Source organism: Lagenorhynchus albirostris, chromosome 20 (genome assembly GCF_949774975.1).
Source record: "Lagenorhynchus albirostris chromosome 20, mLagAlb1.1, whole genome shotgun sequence".
Classification (NCBI taxonomy): Eukaryota; Metazoa; Chordata; class Mammalia; order Artiodactyla; family Delphinidae; genus Lagenorhynchus; species Lagenorhynchus albirostris.
The window spans coordinates 15184483-15199101 of record NC_083114.1 but is presented as its reverse complement, the minus strand read 5'-3'; the positions used below and the strand labels follow the sequence as shown (position 1 = coordinate 15199101).

General features: G+C 47.0%; 1 protein-coding gene across 3 annotated transcripts in view; it reads right to left on the bottom strand.

Moving 5' to 3' along the window:
- Positions 1–3750: 3750 nt before the first annotated feature.
- Positions 3751–14619, bottom strand: part of SSH2 (slingshot protein phosphatase 2) — a 243501-nt gene continuing 232632 nt past the window's right edge. For all 3 annotated transcript variants that reach the window (XM_060134896.1, XM_060134898.1, XM_060134897.1), the window contains 2 exons: positions 12991–13825; positions 3751–10831 (listed from right to left, as the gene is read on the bottom strand). In XM_060134896.1, coding sequence (XP_059990879.1) covers positions 8747–10831; positions 12991–13825 — 2920 coding nt within the window. In that variant the 3' untranslated portion in view covers positions 3751–8746. The remainder of the gene's footprint in view (positions 10832–12990; positions 13826–14619) is intronic.

Below are 14619 nucleotides of genomic sequence, written 5' to 3'. Positions count from 1 at the left end.
CCTAAGAGCCGGCGGCCGAGCAAGATCAGATGCCTTCACGCTGCATTCCTGCTGCAATCACACTCCCAATTTAGACCATACCGGCGGGCCGGGGCTGTGGGACTGCACGTCCAGACACCCCTGAGGAGAGGTCCCGGAAGATGCTCTGGGGGCCCTTGGATGAGGGCCTAGGCTGGCCCAGGGCAGCTGTGAGGGTACCCGACAGGGGCCTGTGAATGTGACTGTTATTAATAGCAATAGCGACCACTGTCACTGTACTAGGCACTTCACCCCGTTAGAGAGGATTCCACGGAACAGGGCACAAAGCAGCCTAAAAACCGGTGATAGGGGTGTGGGAGAAAAAAAAGTGAACACCAGGTTCAAGGGAAAGCGGCTGGCACGGGTCTTTTATTTTTTTTTAATAAATTTATTATTTTATTTATTATGTTTGGCTCTGTTGGGTCTTCTTTGGGTGGGCTTTCTCTAGTGGACACGAGGCATGTGGGATCTTCCCGGACCAGGGCTCAAACGCATGTACCCTGCATTGGCAGGTGGATTCTTTTTTTTTTTATTTTATTTTATTTTTTTAAATTTTTCTTTATTTTTTGTGGTACGCGGGCCTCTCACTGTTGTGGCCTCTCACTGCTGTGGCCTCTCCCATTGCGGAGCACAGGCTCCGGATGCGCAGGCTCAGCAGCCATAGCTCACGGGCCCAGCTGCTCCGCGGCATGTGGGATCTTCCCGGACCGGGGCACGAATCCGTGTCCCCTGCATTGGCAGGCGGACTCTCAACCACTGCGCCACCAGGGAAGCCCTGGCAGGTGGATTCTCAACCACTGCACCACCAGGGGAGCCCTGGCACGGGTCTTTTAGACACTCAGCCTGACTCCTAAAGTCTTGAGGGCCTTGTTTGAATTGGTGCCCGACTGTGTTCCAGGGAAGCCCCTGCCCCCTCCCACTCCCTTCCAGACCCGCGGATCTGAGTATTGACCAGGGTTAAGGAGGAGACAATAAGAAACCTGATCAGAATGCAGCCAGTGAAGAACTAGTCCCTGTAGCTGCTGTCTTTCCAGTGCTCACCCACTGCCTGGATTTCTTCCTTTGGATCATAAGGCCCTGGAGAGCAGCAGGGGACCGGTTATTACTTCTCACTCTCCAGGACACACCTGGAAATCAATGGAACACAGCCTTCCAGAGGGTAGAGATTAGCATTGGGGGTAAATGGAGGGAAGGTGGTGGGAACCTCAAAGGCCCTCACAAGGCTTGTTTCTCAGGAAGAGTCCAAGTATTCAGTGGCTTGTGGGGATCAGAACCAGAAACTGTTACAGGTGCCCCAGAAATAATTATGGCATTGGTGGGGGGGGCATGAGGGTAGATGAGGAATCTCCCTTTTACCTGAAGAGTAGGAGGAAAAGACCTGAGTGACTCAGTAGCTCCTTAATAACAATAGCTAGACACTGTACTAAGGGCTTTACACATATTAATTCCATTCTGATAATAGTCTTCTGAGATGGGTACCGTTATTACCCCTATTTTACAGGTGAGGAAACTGAGGCACAAAGAGGTTAAATAGCTTTTGCATCACTCAACTGGTAGGTAGTACAGCTGAGATTCTTACCCAAGACGTCTGGTGTCTGTGTCCAGCTTTTCAGCACCATGCATTTTTGTCTCTCCCTGAAGGCCACCTTGTCTCACAAGTGCTGATATTGAGAGATACGCTTGTGGCACAGAGGAAAGGATGCCTATACTGATTACAAAGCTGGAGTTTCAGCCGTTGCTCAGTCACCCTATTTTTTCAGCTCTTCTGGGCTGTAAAGCGAAAAGGGCTGGGTCAGGTGCTTTTCAAGTCTGCACCACTTGTTGGCAGAGAAGGGATTTGACATGCTGTCTCCTACCCTGAAACAGCAGTTTTTCTTCTCCCATCTCCTTTTCTTCTCTTTAAAGAGAGCCAGGTACTCCATTCTAGAGGTAAGGGTCTGGGACTAGGAAGCAGGAATCCTTTCTTTCCCTCCCTCCCTCCCTCCCTCCCTCCCTCCCTCCCTCCCATCCATGTTTGGCTGCGTTGGGTCTTAGTTGCTGCACGCGTGTGGTGCGTGTGCTTCTCATTGTGGTGGCTTCTCTTGTTGCAGAGCACGGGCTCTAGGCATGCGGGCTTCAATAGTTGTGACACACGGGCTCAGTAGTTGTGGCTCGCAGGCTCTAGAGCACAGGCTCAGTAGTTGTGGCACACGGGCTTTGTTGCTCCACGGTATGTGGGATCTTCCCGGACCAGGGCTCGAACCCGTGTCCCCTGCATTGGCAGGTGGATTCTTAACCACTGCGCCACCAGGGAAGCCCAGAAGCAGGAATCCTTCAATCCATTCTGCCTTCAGTTCCATGACCTGGGTGGGGGGGTGGTTGCTCTCCAGGTACAAGAGCAGGAACTTACAGGTGTTGTTTAGAGCTGGCATGGCTCAGCCCTGCCCTCTAGCCTTCTTCTGGCTGCCAAGGCCTGGCAGAGCTGGGGGTAGGTGGAGCCAAGGCACAAAGAGCCAATCAGTGGAAGAAGCTACTTGGACTTGGTGCTTTCCCTTGCTGTTATCCATTTGAACTGTTACCCATCTGAATAGCAATCCATAAAAGATAGGCATAGACTTCATCTTTCATAAAGCCGTTTTCTGGAAGAGGTGGCCTGGCAACTTAGACATGATTTGGTCCATTTGCTTTGGCTAGAAAGCCATGACCGATCAGGGTCAGGGGCTCCAGGCACCCCTAGAATATTTTGTGAAATGACCTTGCCTTCACCATCATGCACCCTGGCACTCCAGCCAGAGACCAGTGGTGTGCCCATCTCATTTGATATGGACGATCCAGACGGAAACAGGCTGACTTAATTTTAGTTCAAGGCAGTGTTTTCTCTGGAAACTGAGCTTTCCCTAGATAGTAGGACTGCTTTATATGTGATGAGTGGCACCACTAAATATCTCATGATGGGTCTGTGGAGGGGTGGGAGACGTGGAGACCCCTCCCCCCAGCCTGTTTTTGTTTTTGTTTGTTTTTGTTTTTGGCCATGCCGCAGGGCTTGCGGGATCTTAGTTCCCTGACCATGGATTGAACCCGCGCCCTCGGCAGTGAAAGCACGGAGTCCTAACCACTGGACCACCAGGGAATCCGCACCGCCCCCCCCCGCGCCCGTTTTAGGGAACTGCTCTTTGGCCCCATCTCTCTTCCTCTACCACTGACATCAAGTTCTTCTCTTCTCTTCTAATGATGGGAGAGGGTTAAGCTTTTACTTCTTTGGAAAGTCATGCCCTGTTTCTAGAAACCTTTCAGTGAACTGAGGTGCCTTGTGCCGAAAGCTTGTGAACTCTATCTTGTTAATGTCCAGAGAATTCACCTACCCAAGAAATCCAGTCTCTGCTGGGGCGCGTCACGGCAGCTGTCCCAGAACACTTTGTACCACAGATGGTGGCGGAATTTTGGTCCCTTTGCTTATTCATTCTCCTAACGTTCAGGTGGTGGCTTTGGCAAGAGCCTCTTTGACCAGGCAAGTTCCCAGCGTGGTCACTTGATTGGAGCCACACTGTCTGAAATAATCTTTAGTGATCCCATTTCCCATTCAGTCTTCATTTTGTGAGAGGTAGAAAGTTATATTTTTTCCCAGAGCTCAGCTCTCTCCTAAGGGAGGGAGATCAATCAATGGGAATTGCATCATGTTTACCATCAGTGTTCTCTTCCAGTCCCTCCACCTTTAAGCAACCCCCTCTTTTGTTGCACTTGATCAAGTACACGTTTCATCTTCAAAATAAAAATTTATTCAATCTGTAACAAGAACATTGAATCTGCACATTTGCGCACAAGTTCACATTTAAAAACAGCGGAGCACATCAGTAATAAAAAAACCTATGATACAAGTGGAACATCCCAACCACCAGGAAGATTAAGGAAGGAGATGAGACCACTCTTTATATTCTGCTTCAAACGCCTCAAAAAGGTCCCAGAGATTCCAGGGAGCACCTGCTTTATTTAATAAAATGTGAGCATAAAAGTTTGGGGTGGCCTGGGGCAAAGGTAACAGTCAGTGGGAAAGTCTTTTGGACTTGTTTTCTACATTTAGAACAAGTCCTACAAAATTAAAGTAGAAAGAAAGAAAAGGCACCTTAAGCTATGCCAAGCAAACCAAATTCCAATAAAACATAAAAACCAAACAGTTCCCTGTGGATTTACTGATTGGGAAACATTTCAGGGCCAGTTACCCAGCTTCCAGACTGGGTCATCAGCTTGAGTTAAGCCCTGGGTATTAGCTCTCCATGTGTGCACAGGATGCTGCCACCAGTGTTGCTGTGAGGACACAGATGGCAGCACTAGTCGTATACCCCTTGGGACATCTTCAAGCTGATGAGGGATGATTCCAGTTTAGAAATCCTGTCCCAGATCTCTGGGGCACTGAGAAAGTGAGGCTGGTTCTCTTTTCATAGCAGGAGCCAGGCGCAGGCACCCTCCACTTCCAGGCCAGAGAAGTACAGAAGCACCTTGCAATAGCTCTCCATGGCATCAAGGGACCCCAAGCCCTGGAGAAGGGTTAGGAGTGTGCAGCTTCCTGCTTTGGTAGCAGGAGGCTTTTTCCTGATATAGCCGTCGGATGAGTCACGGCAGCAAATACACTTATGCCTAATACATGCCTTAATCTTTTAGTTTGGAAGGGAAAACAAATCCAAGATGTTTTTAAGTTGGATTGGTGCTGAAATAGCTAAAATTTCATCTCATCTACCATCAAAAAGCAAAACAAAATTAGACAAAAACGACACTAGCCATTCACCATTACAACCATCACTATAAGACACACCATCACTGAGGAAATGATGAATATTTCCATACAGAGTGTTGGATGGGAGTGCAAGACACAGATGGAAGTCAGCTCCAGGTTTTCCCCACTTACCCATAGGTCAGCAAGGCTGACCTTGCTCAGTGTGAGGACTCACAGGATGGCCAGGGCTGGGTGCCTGGAGGAGGAATCTGAGCGGCCATCAAGAGGATGCACGTTTTAATATTCACAATGTAAACAAAATATCCACAAACAGTTCAAAAAAGCCAAAGAATGGCTTTATTTAAAAAATTTAAAATGCCCTTGAAAGAGACCCTTTTTGCATAATGCTTTCTTAAAAAAAAAATAGAGAGAGAGAGAGAGAGAAACAGTTCCCACAAAAACATCTTTACCAAACATGGCTAGATCACTTCAGAACTGAAATCCTCAGATGGAACAAATGATTTCTGTGAGCTGCTATGTCTCAGAAGCTTCAGGTCTATCCAAGAGCCATCTGTCTGGGGCCCTTTAGCAGGAGGGGACCTCAGAGCCTGGGCTGTCATCCTCAGGCTGTCCTTGGGGCTCTTGGTAGTTCCCAAAATGAGAAAGAGGAAATACCAGTTGGGATAAAGGTACAGAACCAGGAAAATGCTAGATAAAGAGCCTGAAATGTTAGGAATGATCCTAAACATTCGGAATCTGAAAGGCAACCAAAATGAGGAGAGATGAGTATCACTACACTACTGTACTGTGTATCTGCTATAGTACAAACTACTCCTAAGTGTTTCTAAAATCAAAAAAGGGGTTTCTCTCCTTCCTACTGACCAGGTAACCATCCAGATTACAGCTCAAAATCTGTGTGCTCCTGGGGCTTTTATCCCATGCACCACAGTGTTACTTTTTACACACACACACACACACAATCCCTCCAGAATAATTCTGAGTCAGACTATGATGGTTTTCAAAATAAAGAGAGGCACTGAGCGAGAGGTCCAAACTTTTCCTACTCATCTCTGTCAATCTACCAGACCTGCTGTTTCGGGTCTGGCTTTTCCATGAACAGAAAAGGGAAACAGGCCACCTGAGATTATCCGTTTGAAGAGAATAAAGTTTAGAAAGTTCTTGATAGGCCGTCATGTACTTCCCCTGGACAGTGCTCAGCTACATAAATAGCACAAGAACACTCGGTTTTGGGAGTCTGAGGGCTGGCAAAACCCTATGGCATGGCTGAATTACAGACCTTGTGTAGAGAATGTTTATTTAGGCAGGTAAATTAAATGATAAAAAGTATAATTATTAAAAAAAAAAGGCAGAGCAAGACCTCTTCTACTCTTTAAAAAAAAAAAAAGGTTTTGTTTTTCTTCACAGCGTTTGAGGTTCCCCCACTCCCAGTCTTTGTTGTTCTTTAATGCAGTGAGAGTGAGCATTAAACACAGTGGCCGGGAAAAGAAGAGAGAACAGTGCAACACTGTCGACCCTGTGTGTACTTCTTAATGTGAGGGATGTCACCATCTCAAGGGATTAACTGAGTGGACGCTACTCTCTTAACCTCCATGCAAAGCCTCCTCTTCCCACCCCTGCCACAGTTTCCTCTCCTTTCGCCAACATATTGGTGATGGAACTGCCTCAACAAGAAAGGGCAGTTTAGATGGATGAGCCCTGGAAATTCATATCCCTGTCCTGCAAGCCTCCTCCCACTGGAACGTGCCACCTAGTAAAACATTTTACAACACATTAAATATCCTGGAGACACAAAGCTGTGTGGATGACACATTTGAACATTTAAGGAAACTATTTAGGGACAGCACAGGTACATATCATTACTACACCATAAAAACACTTAAGAGCAGGAGGTTTCTGTCCAATCTGCCTCCTGGCAGTGATGTCAGACCCAACTACGGCCTCCACCCGGCAACTGGATTCACAGCTCCTCTTGAACACGTACAAGTGGCCTCAGTCCACCTTTTCTCTCTCCTTTGGGTCACCATACCACCTGTCCTCATCGAACTCTGGCCTCTGACATCACTTTGACAGTCTGTGCATCTTTTTCCTCTAAGTGCTGTGATGAACCCCAAACCTAAATCTTAGGTCTGTGCTCGGTCAACCTCTCAGCAATGGGGACAACCACCAAAGCAAACAGGAAGCAAATTTGCAAACCTCTTCAGTTTTGATGAGCTGCAGTGGTGTTCCATCCCAAGCTAAATATGTTTTCTGTAAGAAGCTGAAATAGGCTTGTTTACGGCGGGTGCTCCTGTGTTAAGGACCTCCACAATAGCAGCAAAGCAACAGCATCCTAAACGCGGTCATTTAAGGGTGCCTGCCCTTGGCCGAGGCCTCCCTGCAGCCCTTCAGCCTAATCCATTAGGAGCTTCCACCCTGGGCAGCGGTAACACTCACATATACTCCCTGGCTCTGGTTCAGCTAGTGGTGAACAACGTTCTGGGATTTCAGTCTCAAAGAGAAATCAGCCTTCAGTCAAACTGTGATCTAATGGGAGCCTTTAGGGGTTTCTCTGAGGAGGAAGTTACTAACGCATAATTTGGCAGGAGCTGGTGATTAGAAGTCTCCATTTTAAAAAAAAACCACCATCAATATATACTCTGCAGATTCCTACCAACACCCATCAGTCTTATTTCTGTGGTGTCCGTATGTTTTCCAGTTGCAGCTTTACTATTTCTTAAAATGGATAAGTCAAAAAGACCCTACAACATACAACATTAACAACAAAACAATGTAAGAAAGTGACATTATGTACATAAGTACTGTGTATAAACTAGAGAAATGACAAATCTTCCAGGAAAAGGAAAAAAAAAACTTATGTCAAGTGTTAACAGTGATAATATTAAAAAGAAAACTTTGCATTCAATGGAGGTTATACATATGTAATGTAACAATTCAAATACCTACAAAATTAAAAAAAATAGGCAGCACTGGGAGAAACAGCATGAGGGAGGAAAATAAATCGGAAAAAATATGGCCATTAAACTTAGAAGGCCCACAGAATTATTCAAGTAACGAAAGGGTTAAAACCCTACATATGTATTCATTTTACAAGAACACACTGACTTTTAATTGCTGTTTTTCAAACTTGTCCCTATTGTGTTTTAGTTGGGAGAATGCTGCAGGGCACATTTCCAGGGGATGGGGGGTGGGGTGGGGTAGGATGACCACCTGTGTGGAGCCCGTCCACCTGGAAGATACTGGGCAGTGGTGGCCTCTCCACCCCCAATTTCACCTCCTTCTCTTCTTCTGCTTTCCTCTAGAGAGGACCTCTCAGAAATCCTTTGGAGTTCATTTTAAATTTAATAAAATTCTTTGCTTGGGGTAAAAAAGTATTTGCTTGATAAGTTTACAAAGCCAGCCAATTATCATGCCTTTTTGTAATGATACACTCTGGAGACCAGGAGAAATGAATTCTGGAAGACCCTCTTTGAGAGCAAAGCAGAACCTGCCCATTTCGGCAACTCCAAGGGGCTGGGGCTGGGGCTGGGGACCAAGTCTGAGAGCATGCTGACGTTGGGCTGCCCCCTTCAGTGAATCCAATGCATCAGGTCTGGAGACCTAACCATCATCACACAGGCCTGGGGCAGCATTTCCAATTCCCAGCTTCAACCCCACCTTCCCCATCTGCTTCCTTCCTCAATCAAGCAAGCATGCCTTCCCTCAGGGAGCAAAATGAGGAGCAGGTGGCAGTAGACTGAAAAACAGCAATTTGCCTTTGATAAAGGTGTTCTTTGAAAATGAGTATTCTTTGAGGTTTGCATTTTCCAAAAATAAAAAATGATAAAATGGTCTTGCCGTCCAAATCAAACTCTCTCTCTCTCTCACACACACAGAGGAAAAAAACCAAACCCTGCATGCGCCAGGAACAGTAAAATGACCAAAGTATTATAAAATTAACCAATAAAGTGCATGTTCCTTACATATTACACCTGCCCCTTTTACAAACATTTCTTTCAGAAAGTCACATGTAGAGGCTCAGAATCACATGGTATTATAGAAGGGGTTGGTTGTCCGTTTTTTATCATTTGCTTTTTTCAGTCTCCTTAGGGGGTGAGTTCTGCCGTGCTGCTGACGGGGCACTACAGCCAGCCCTGGAGCTGGGCCTGCACCCTGCAGTCCCTGGGTCTGTACCAAAGGAAGGCCTCCTTCAGAACTAGTCAATTCAGGTCCTGCCCTGGGGAGCAAACACTGCTGACTGGAACCAAATTCTTTGGCATACTGTACAAGGGGCCTCTCCACCGGCTTGCTCTGTGCGATACACTCTGTTGTTTTGAGTTGCTCTATGAACCACTTGGTGGGCTCTAGGTTCTGGGGAGCATCTGGGTTTTCTGGGGGCTCCTGGGCCTCCATTCCCGAGCCCATTCTGAGGAAGGGCTGAAGCAGTTTGAGATGAGGGGACTCAGAGCAGATAGGCCCCCTCTCCGGTAAACAGTCTTTACAGAGGTCCAGGTAACCTAACTTGGCGAGGGAAGCTGAACGCCTCATTTGCGATGGTTTGGGGAGCCCTACCTGGGAAATCTCTTGGGACTCGGTTTCTTTAGCGCGTTCCTTCACCCCACTGGGGCTGTGACTGAGACCCTTTATACCGTCACTACTCGGGCTGTGTGGGAGCTGACAGGCTACAGGTGATGGGTCCAGTTTTTCTTGCTGCTCCCCAACACTGTCACCGAGTCTGCTAATTAAACACAGGTCTTCGCTACTTACCTGGGAGCCCTGATATGGCACTCCACTGCCCCTGGAGAGGGGGCCCTCCTGACTTTCCTCCCAGCTGCCCTTCTCCGCAGAGGGCTCATTGTCTGTGGTGCTGCTTTGCTCTGTGAAGCCTTCCAGGTGAACCACCGTCTGGGGATGCAGGTAAGCCAAGCTGGCACCAAGTACGTGGGCTGAGTGACTGACAGAAGGCGCTGCCGTCTCCAGGGCAGCTGCTGGGCTGTTGCCCCCGTCTCCAGGGCTGCTCAGGGTGGGGGCTGGGTGGGCGGGCCTGCCGTGCTCAGGCTCGGGAGAGGAAGAGTGAGGCAGAGGTAGCGCTCTGGGGTGCAGAGAAGCCTGGTCGGGGCTCAGTGTCCGGTTCAGATTTTCATCCAGTGCACAGAGGACAGTAACGGACTCCTCCACTTTCACTTTCCTCAGTCCCTGCTCCCCACTCTTTTCGCCGGTGGCTGTTTCCCCCTCTGGCCCGTGATCAGGTGTCGTGACTGTGTGGGTGTATTCAACGATTTCTATCTTCTTGGGAAGAGGCAGAGGGACTGCTGGTGTCTCAGGTCCCTGGCATGAGACCGAAGTCCTCTGCTCCTTCAGGACTCCTTCCTGCTGTGTTCTGGGACCTGACCCTGGGCACTTCTGAGGAGCTGGCAACGGGTGAGACTCCGGCAGCTCGGGTGCTGGAACGATGGCATGCTGCTCAGAATGGGGTAGGGAGCCAGCCTCAGACCCACTGCATTTCCCTTTGCCCTTGCTCGTCTCTGGTTCCCTGGGGACAAATGCATGTTCTAGGGTGGCTTCATCACTCCTCCCTTTTGATGCCAGATCTGCCATAGAAGAATCATTCTTGGAATTCTTACGAGTGGACAACGAGGCACAAGCAGGGGCAGCACCGTACTGCTCCTGCTCCTGCCGCAAGCGCTCCTCAAACTCCAAGGTGGCTCGCCTCACGGACCCGGGGCACCACTTGGCACCTGGGGGCATCCCTGGGCCCCAGAGCTCTGGTTCCCCCTCAGCTGGTTCCTCTTCTTCCAACTCTGTGGTGGATGAGTGTGCCACTGGGCACCCTTCTGGCTCCCACTTCCCTGAGTCTTTGGCTAGTTCAGGCTGGGCTGTGCAGGAACCTCCACTGTGCTCCAGATTTCCAGGTTTGTTCTCTGCGGCTTGGGCCCTCTCAAGGGGCAGCTCATGGACGATGTGCTTCTTTGGTGTATGGCATGGAATGGCTAGGATGTCGCCTTTCACTTGAATCTGTCCAACTCCTTGACTGATGGATTCAATCTCAGTGACGATTTCTTTGACTGAAATTGCATTTTCTGAGTGAGACTGCATGAAGATGTCTGGACTGACCAGTTCTGAGATTGCCTAAGAAGAGAAAACAGTGAGATGGTTATGGCTAACTGTAATCTAATTGAAAATGCCAGATTTTTTGCTTACTAATCCTCTGATCCAGGAGAACCTTCTGGCTCTCTGAGGACACAAATCATGGAGTGCCTGGGACTGTCCTCTGCCTGGGGTTGTATTCTGTTCTGTCGTACAAGAAAAAACCGGATTCATCGAAGGCAGAGATACAAAATTAGTCATAGGTTGTGTCACTGTCTAGTAAACTTGTGTTCTGTTGACTCAAATAGGATTCTAATCCAGTATCTTGCTCCAAAAGTAAACAGCAAGTAGCCTTGGAGGCTCCTATAATCCTTATTTTCCTAAGACCATGAGCCTTCAGGATTTAGGCCATACTGGGGTAAATGAAACTTTTCCTCTCTAGCCTATCCCACCTATCCCCTTCCAGTTTGATCCTAACTTGGTTCAAGGGGAAGAGTTCCACTGAAGGGCTCAGTGGCCACCTTAAATATGCCCAGTGTTAGAGGAAGCTGGATGTCTGATTTGGAGACTCACTGCTCTCTTCTGTCCTTTGTCTTGCCAGCTTTCGTCCACATCCTCCCACTGCTTCTCCCAGCAGCCGCATCCCAGCACATGGGGGCACTCTATATCTGACTGCACAGTTCCTAGGTTTCACGTGGCTTCTTCCTTGGCTTATGCAGCCACGTGCCCGAGCAAACTTAGAAACTGCGAATCTGACATTTTAGTGTTCCACCAGTTACATATTCCCAGATGGGTTTAGAACAAGGCCAAAGAAAACTGGCCAATGCAAAATCAAGTCCTACTGTAAAAAAATAAGAATTTCAAAATTTAGAAATGGCCCTTGGACATCTCTTAAAGCAACATCATTATGACCATCAATCTACTTTGTTAACATTTTTATAAACCTTCAAGGTACAGTATTTCCCTAGGAATTGTTCTTGTCTTTCTCCTTCAAAAAGAGTCAGAGCTAGTACAAACTAACAAGATCAGTTATGCCTTTGGGAGAAATCTGCTGGGACATCAGGCAGAGGCAAACTTGCCAAGGCTGGGAGAGAAGCCACAGCGGGCCCAGTGTGTGCATGGGCTGCGGAGAGAGTGCTCATATGACCAGAACTTTGCAGAAAAGCTATTTCTGTCAGAGCCACTACATCCATTAGTCCAAAGGAGAGCTCAGGCATTCTGATTTTCCCGGTAGAAACGAAAAAGAGGCATAGCTTTTGGGGAGAGGAGAAGACAGAAGCAGAGGCAACAACTGCCCTGGAGTAGTTAAGAAGAGAGAGAACAGATGAGTGAACGAGGTGGTAAATATAAGTAGACAGCAATCAGGAGATGTCAAGAATCTAGTCAGCTCCACTGAAATCGTGAAATGACTTCATTTATGTTAGAGTAAATCTGTCCCCACTTGCTTCCCAATTACTGTATTATACTGACATAAGATACCATTGTTTTTTAAGATGTAACCCAATTTCAAAAGTCAAAATGAGAATAAGTGTGAGTCTTAGAGTTGATGATATATAGTAATTCTTTCCCTGGTCTGAGACGGCTCATAAGAACTCATGCCACTGAGACGAATCTTGGGATTCTGTCTGCTCCCAAGTCATTTCCCCAAACCATCCCTCAATTCTTGAATACCACAGCGTCTGCAATGAGGAACAATTCAGAGATGTTATTAATAGCAAGAACTCAGCATGGGAATCAGTTGCTACTCCAACAACTATTAACACACGTTTAGTCTTTGAATTTTCTGAGGCAGAAAGAATTTCCCAAACAAATGCATCCTCTCAGAGAGACACACGTCTCACTCAGGCAACAGATCAGTCCCTGGCACCTCACTGTTGGTGAGATTTGATCTGAACTGCGGAGGTCCACAGGGGACCTTCTCCTTGGTCAGGCAGGACATTTGTTTTGGCTAATCCCTTCTTCCCTCATCCCCTCTCAGAAGTGCTTCCAATGACACCAAAAGCCTGGAAAGATAAATTCCTTGAAAGGCAACTGATTTAGAAAAATATTTAAACCCTAAATTTTCACGCCAGACTGTCTCTCTCACATCGCCTTCCTAAATCTTTAGCAACATTAAAAATATAGTGAACATAGCAGAGTCCCAAATATTTTGTCATTAAAGAGAACTTCATTAGGCATAGAACTATAAAGACAGTTTTTACCTTTGACTGTTCCTCATCTATTGAAGATTCTTCAGATGCATGGGGAGTATTACTCAGAGAGCTGCTTCTCTGGTCATCAGCAGTCGCTTCGGAAGGGGCTACTTCGACCACTGACAGTCGACAGCTCTCGCTCCTTCCTCCACCCAGTTCCTCCATCCTTGAGTGAGAAAAAGATCGGGCCCGGGTTTCTTGGGAAAGCTCTACAAACTTCTCTAGCGCGCTAAAAAAGTCAATGCGATCTGTACTGAAATCTGAGACTTCAGCCTGGCAACTGGGTTGGGGGCTCGGTGAGTCAGGATCAGGGGACATGGGGAGATCTTTCAGGCGGGATGTCAATTCTTCCATGGGCAGTAAGTGGACGTTCATGTCTGCTTTCAGTGCGTCTGTCTCCAAATCTTCCACTGTTAAGTCTGGGAACTTGTTGGCCATTTCTGGGTCCTGTCCAGGTTGGATTAAGGCTTTGGATGCATGGCAGTTGTCAAGAGGGAATTTTGACTCATTGAGACAACACCCTGATGAGCATCCATTGATGTCATTTAGGTTTAATTCATCTTCAATCTGTCCGGCATGAAATTCCCTAGAAGTAAACTCCAAGCAGATCATTCTTTCTTTGGTACACAGGCCTTTCTGATTTTCATCCTGTGGGACGACATGTTCCACGAAGACGGGAGGTATGGGTGGGTGACTCTCCATGGTCTTGACCTCGGCAATCTGGTCTGCTGAGGTGGTGATCTCCTTCTTGTTGAGTTCTAGTCCTGCTTTGCAGATGGGTTCGTGGTGGTCCGAGAGGTCACTATCTGAATGAGATCGCCAGAGCTTGTTATGCCGCTGTTTGCTGTGGAGGACATACATAGGAAACGCCTTACTCTGGTTTGTGAAAACAATCAATACCCTCCCGGGAAACCGCTCCCAGATAAACTTAACCTGCAAGATGCTTTGTTGATGCCCAGTGGAAGTAGGTAATCAACAGTTGAAAAGAGGCTCAATTTCACTAACAGCAAACAACAAAAACAAATGAATATGAGATCTGATTTTTTACTATCAGACTTATAAGAGCTAAGATAGTTGTTAGCTCTTATGAAGCTCTTGATGATGGTTTGGTCAAACTAGCCCTCTCATAATACACAGTTGATAGGAGTGTGAACTGTAGAATTTTAAAGAATGAAATCTGGCAATAGCTCTCAAAATCTAACCCTTTAAACAGCAACTCTCCCTTTAAAATTTTTACTTGGATAAATACTACTACATAAGTGCACAAAGCTATACATATAAGGATGTTTACTGTAATACTGCAACACCAAAAAAAATTTATTTAAATTATGGTCCATACACTTATATGAGGCTATTAAAAACAGTCAAGGGGACTTCCCTGGTGATCCAGCGGATAAGACTCCGCTCTCCCAATGCAGGCGGCCCGGGTTCGATCCCTGGTCAGGGAATTAGATCCCACATGCCGCAACTAAGAGTGTCCTCATGCCGCAACTAAAAGATCCCATGTGCCACAACTAAGACCCAGTGCAGACAAAATAAATAAATAAATACATTTTTAAAGTTAAAAAAAAACCAAAACAGCCAAATATTTTAGTGGAATGATGTTCAAGGTACACTATTAAGTGAAAAGCATGTTGA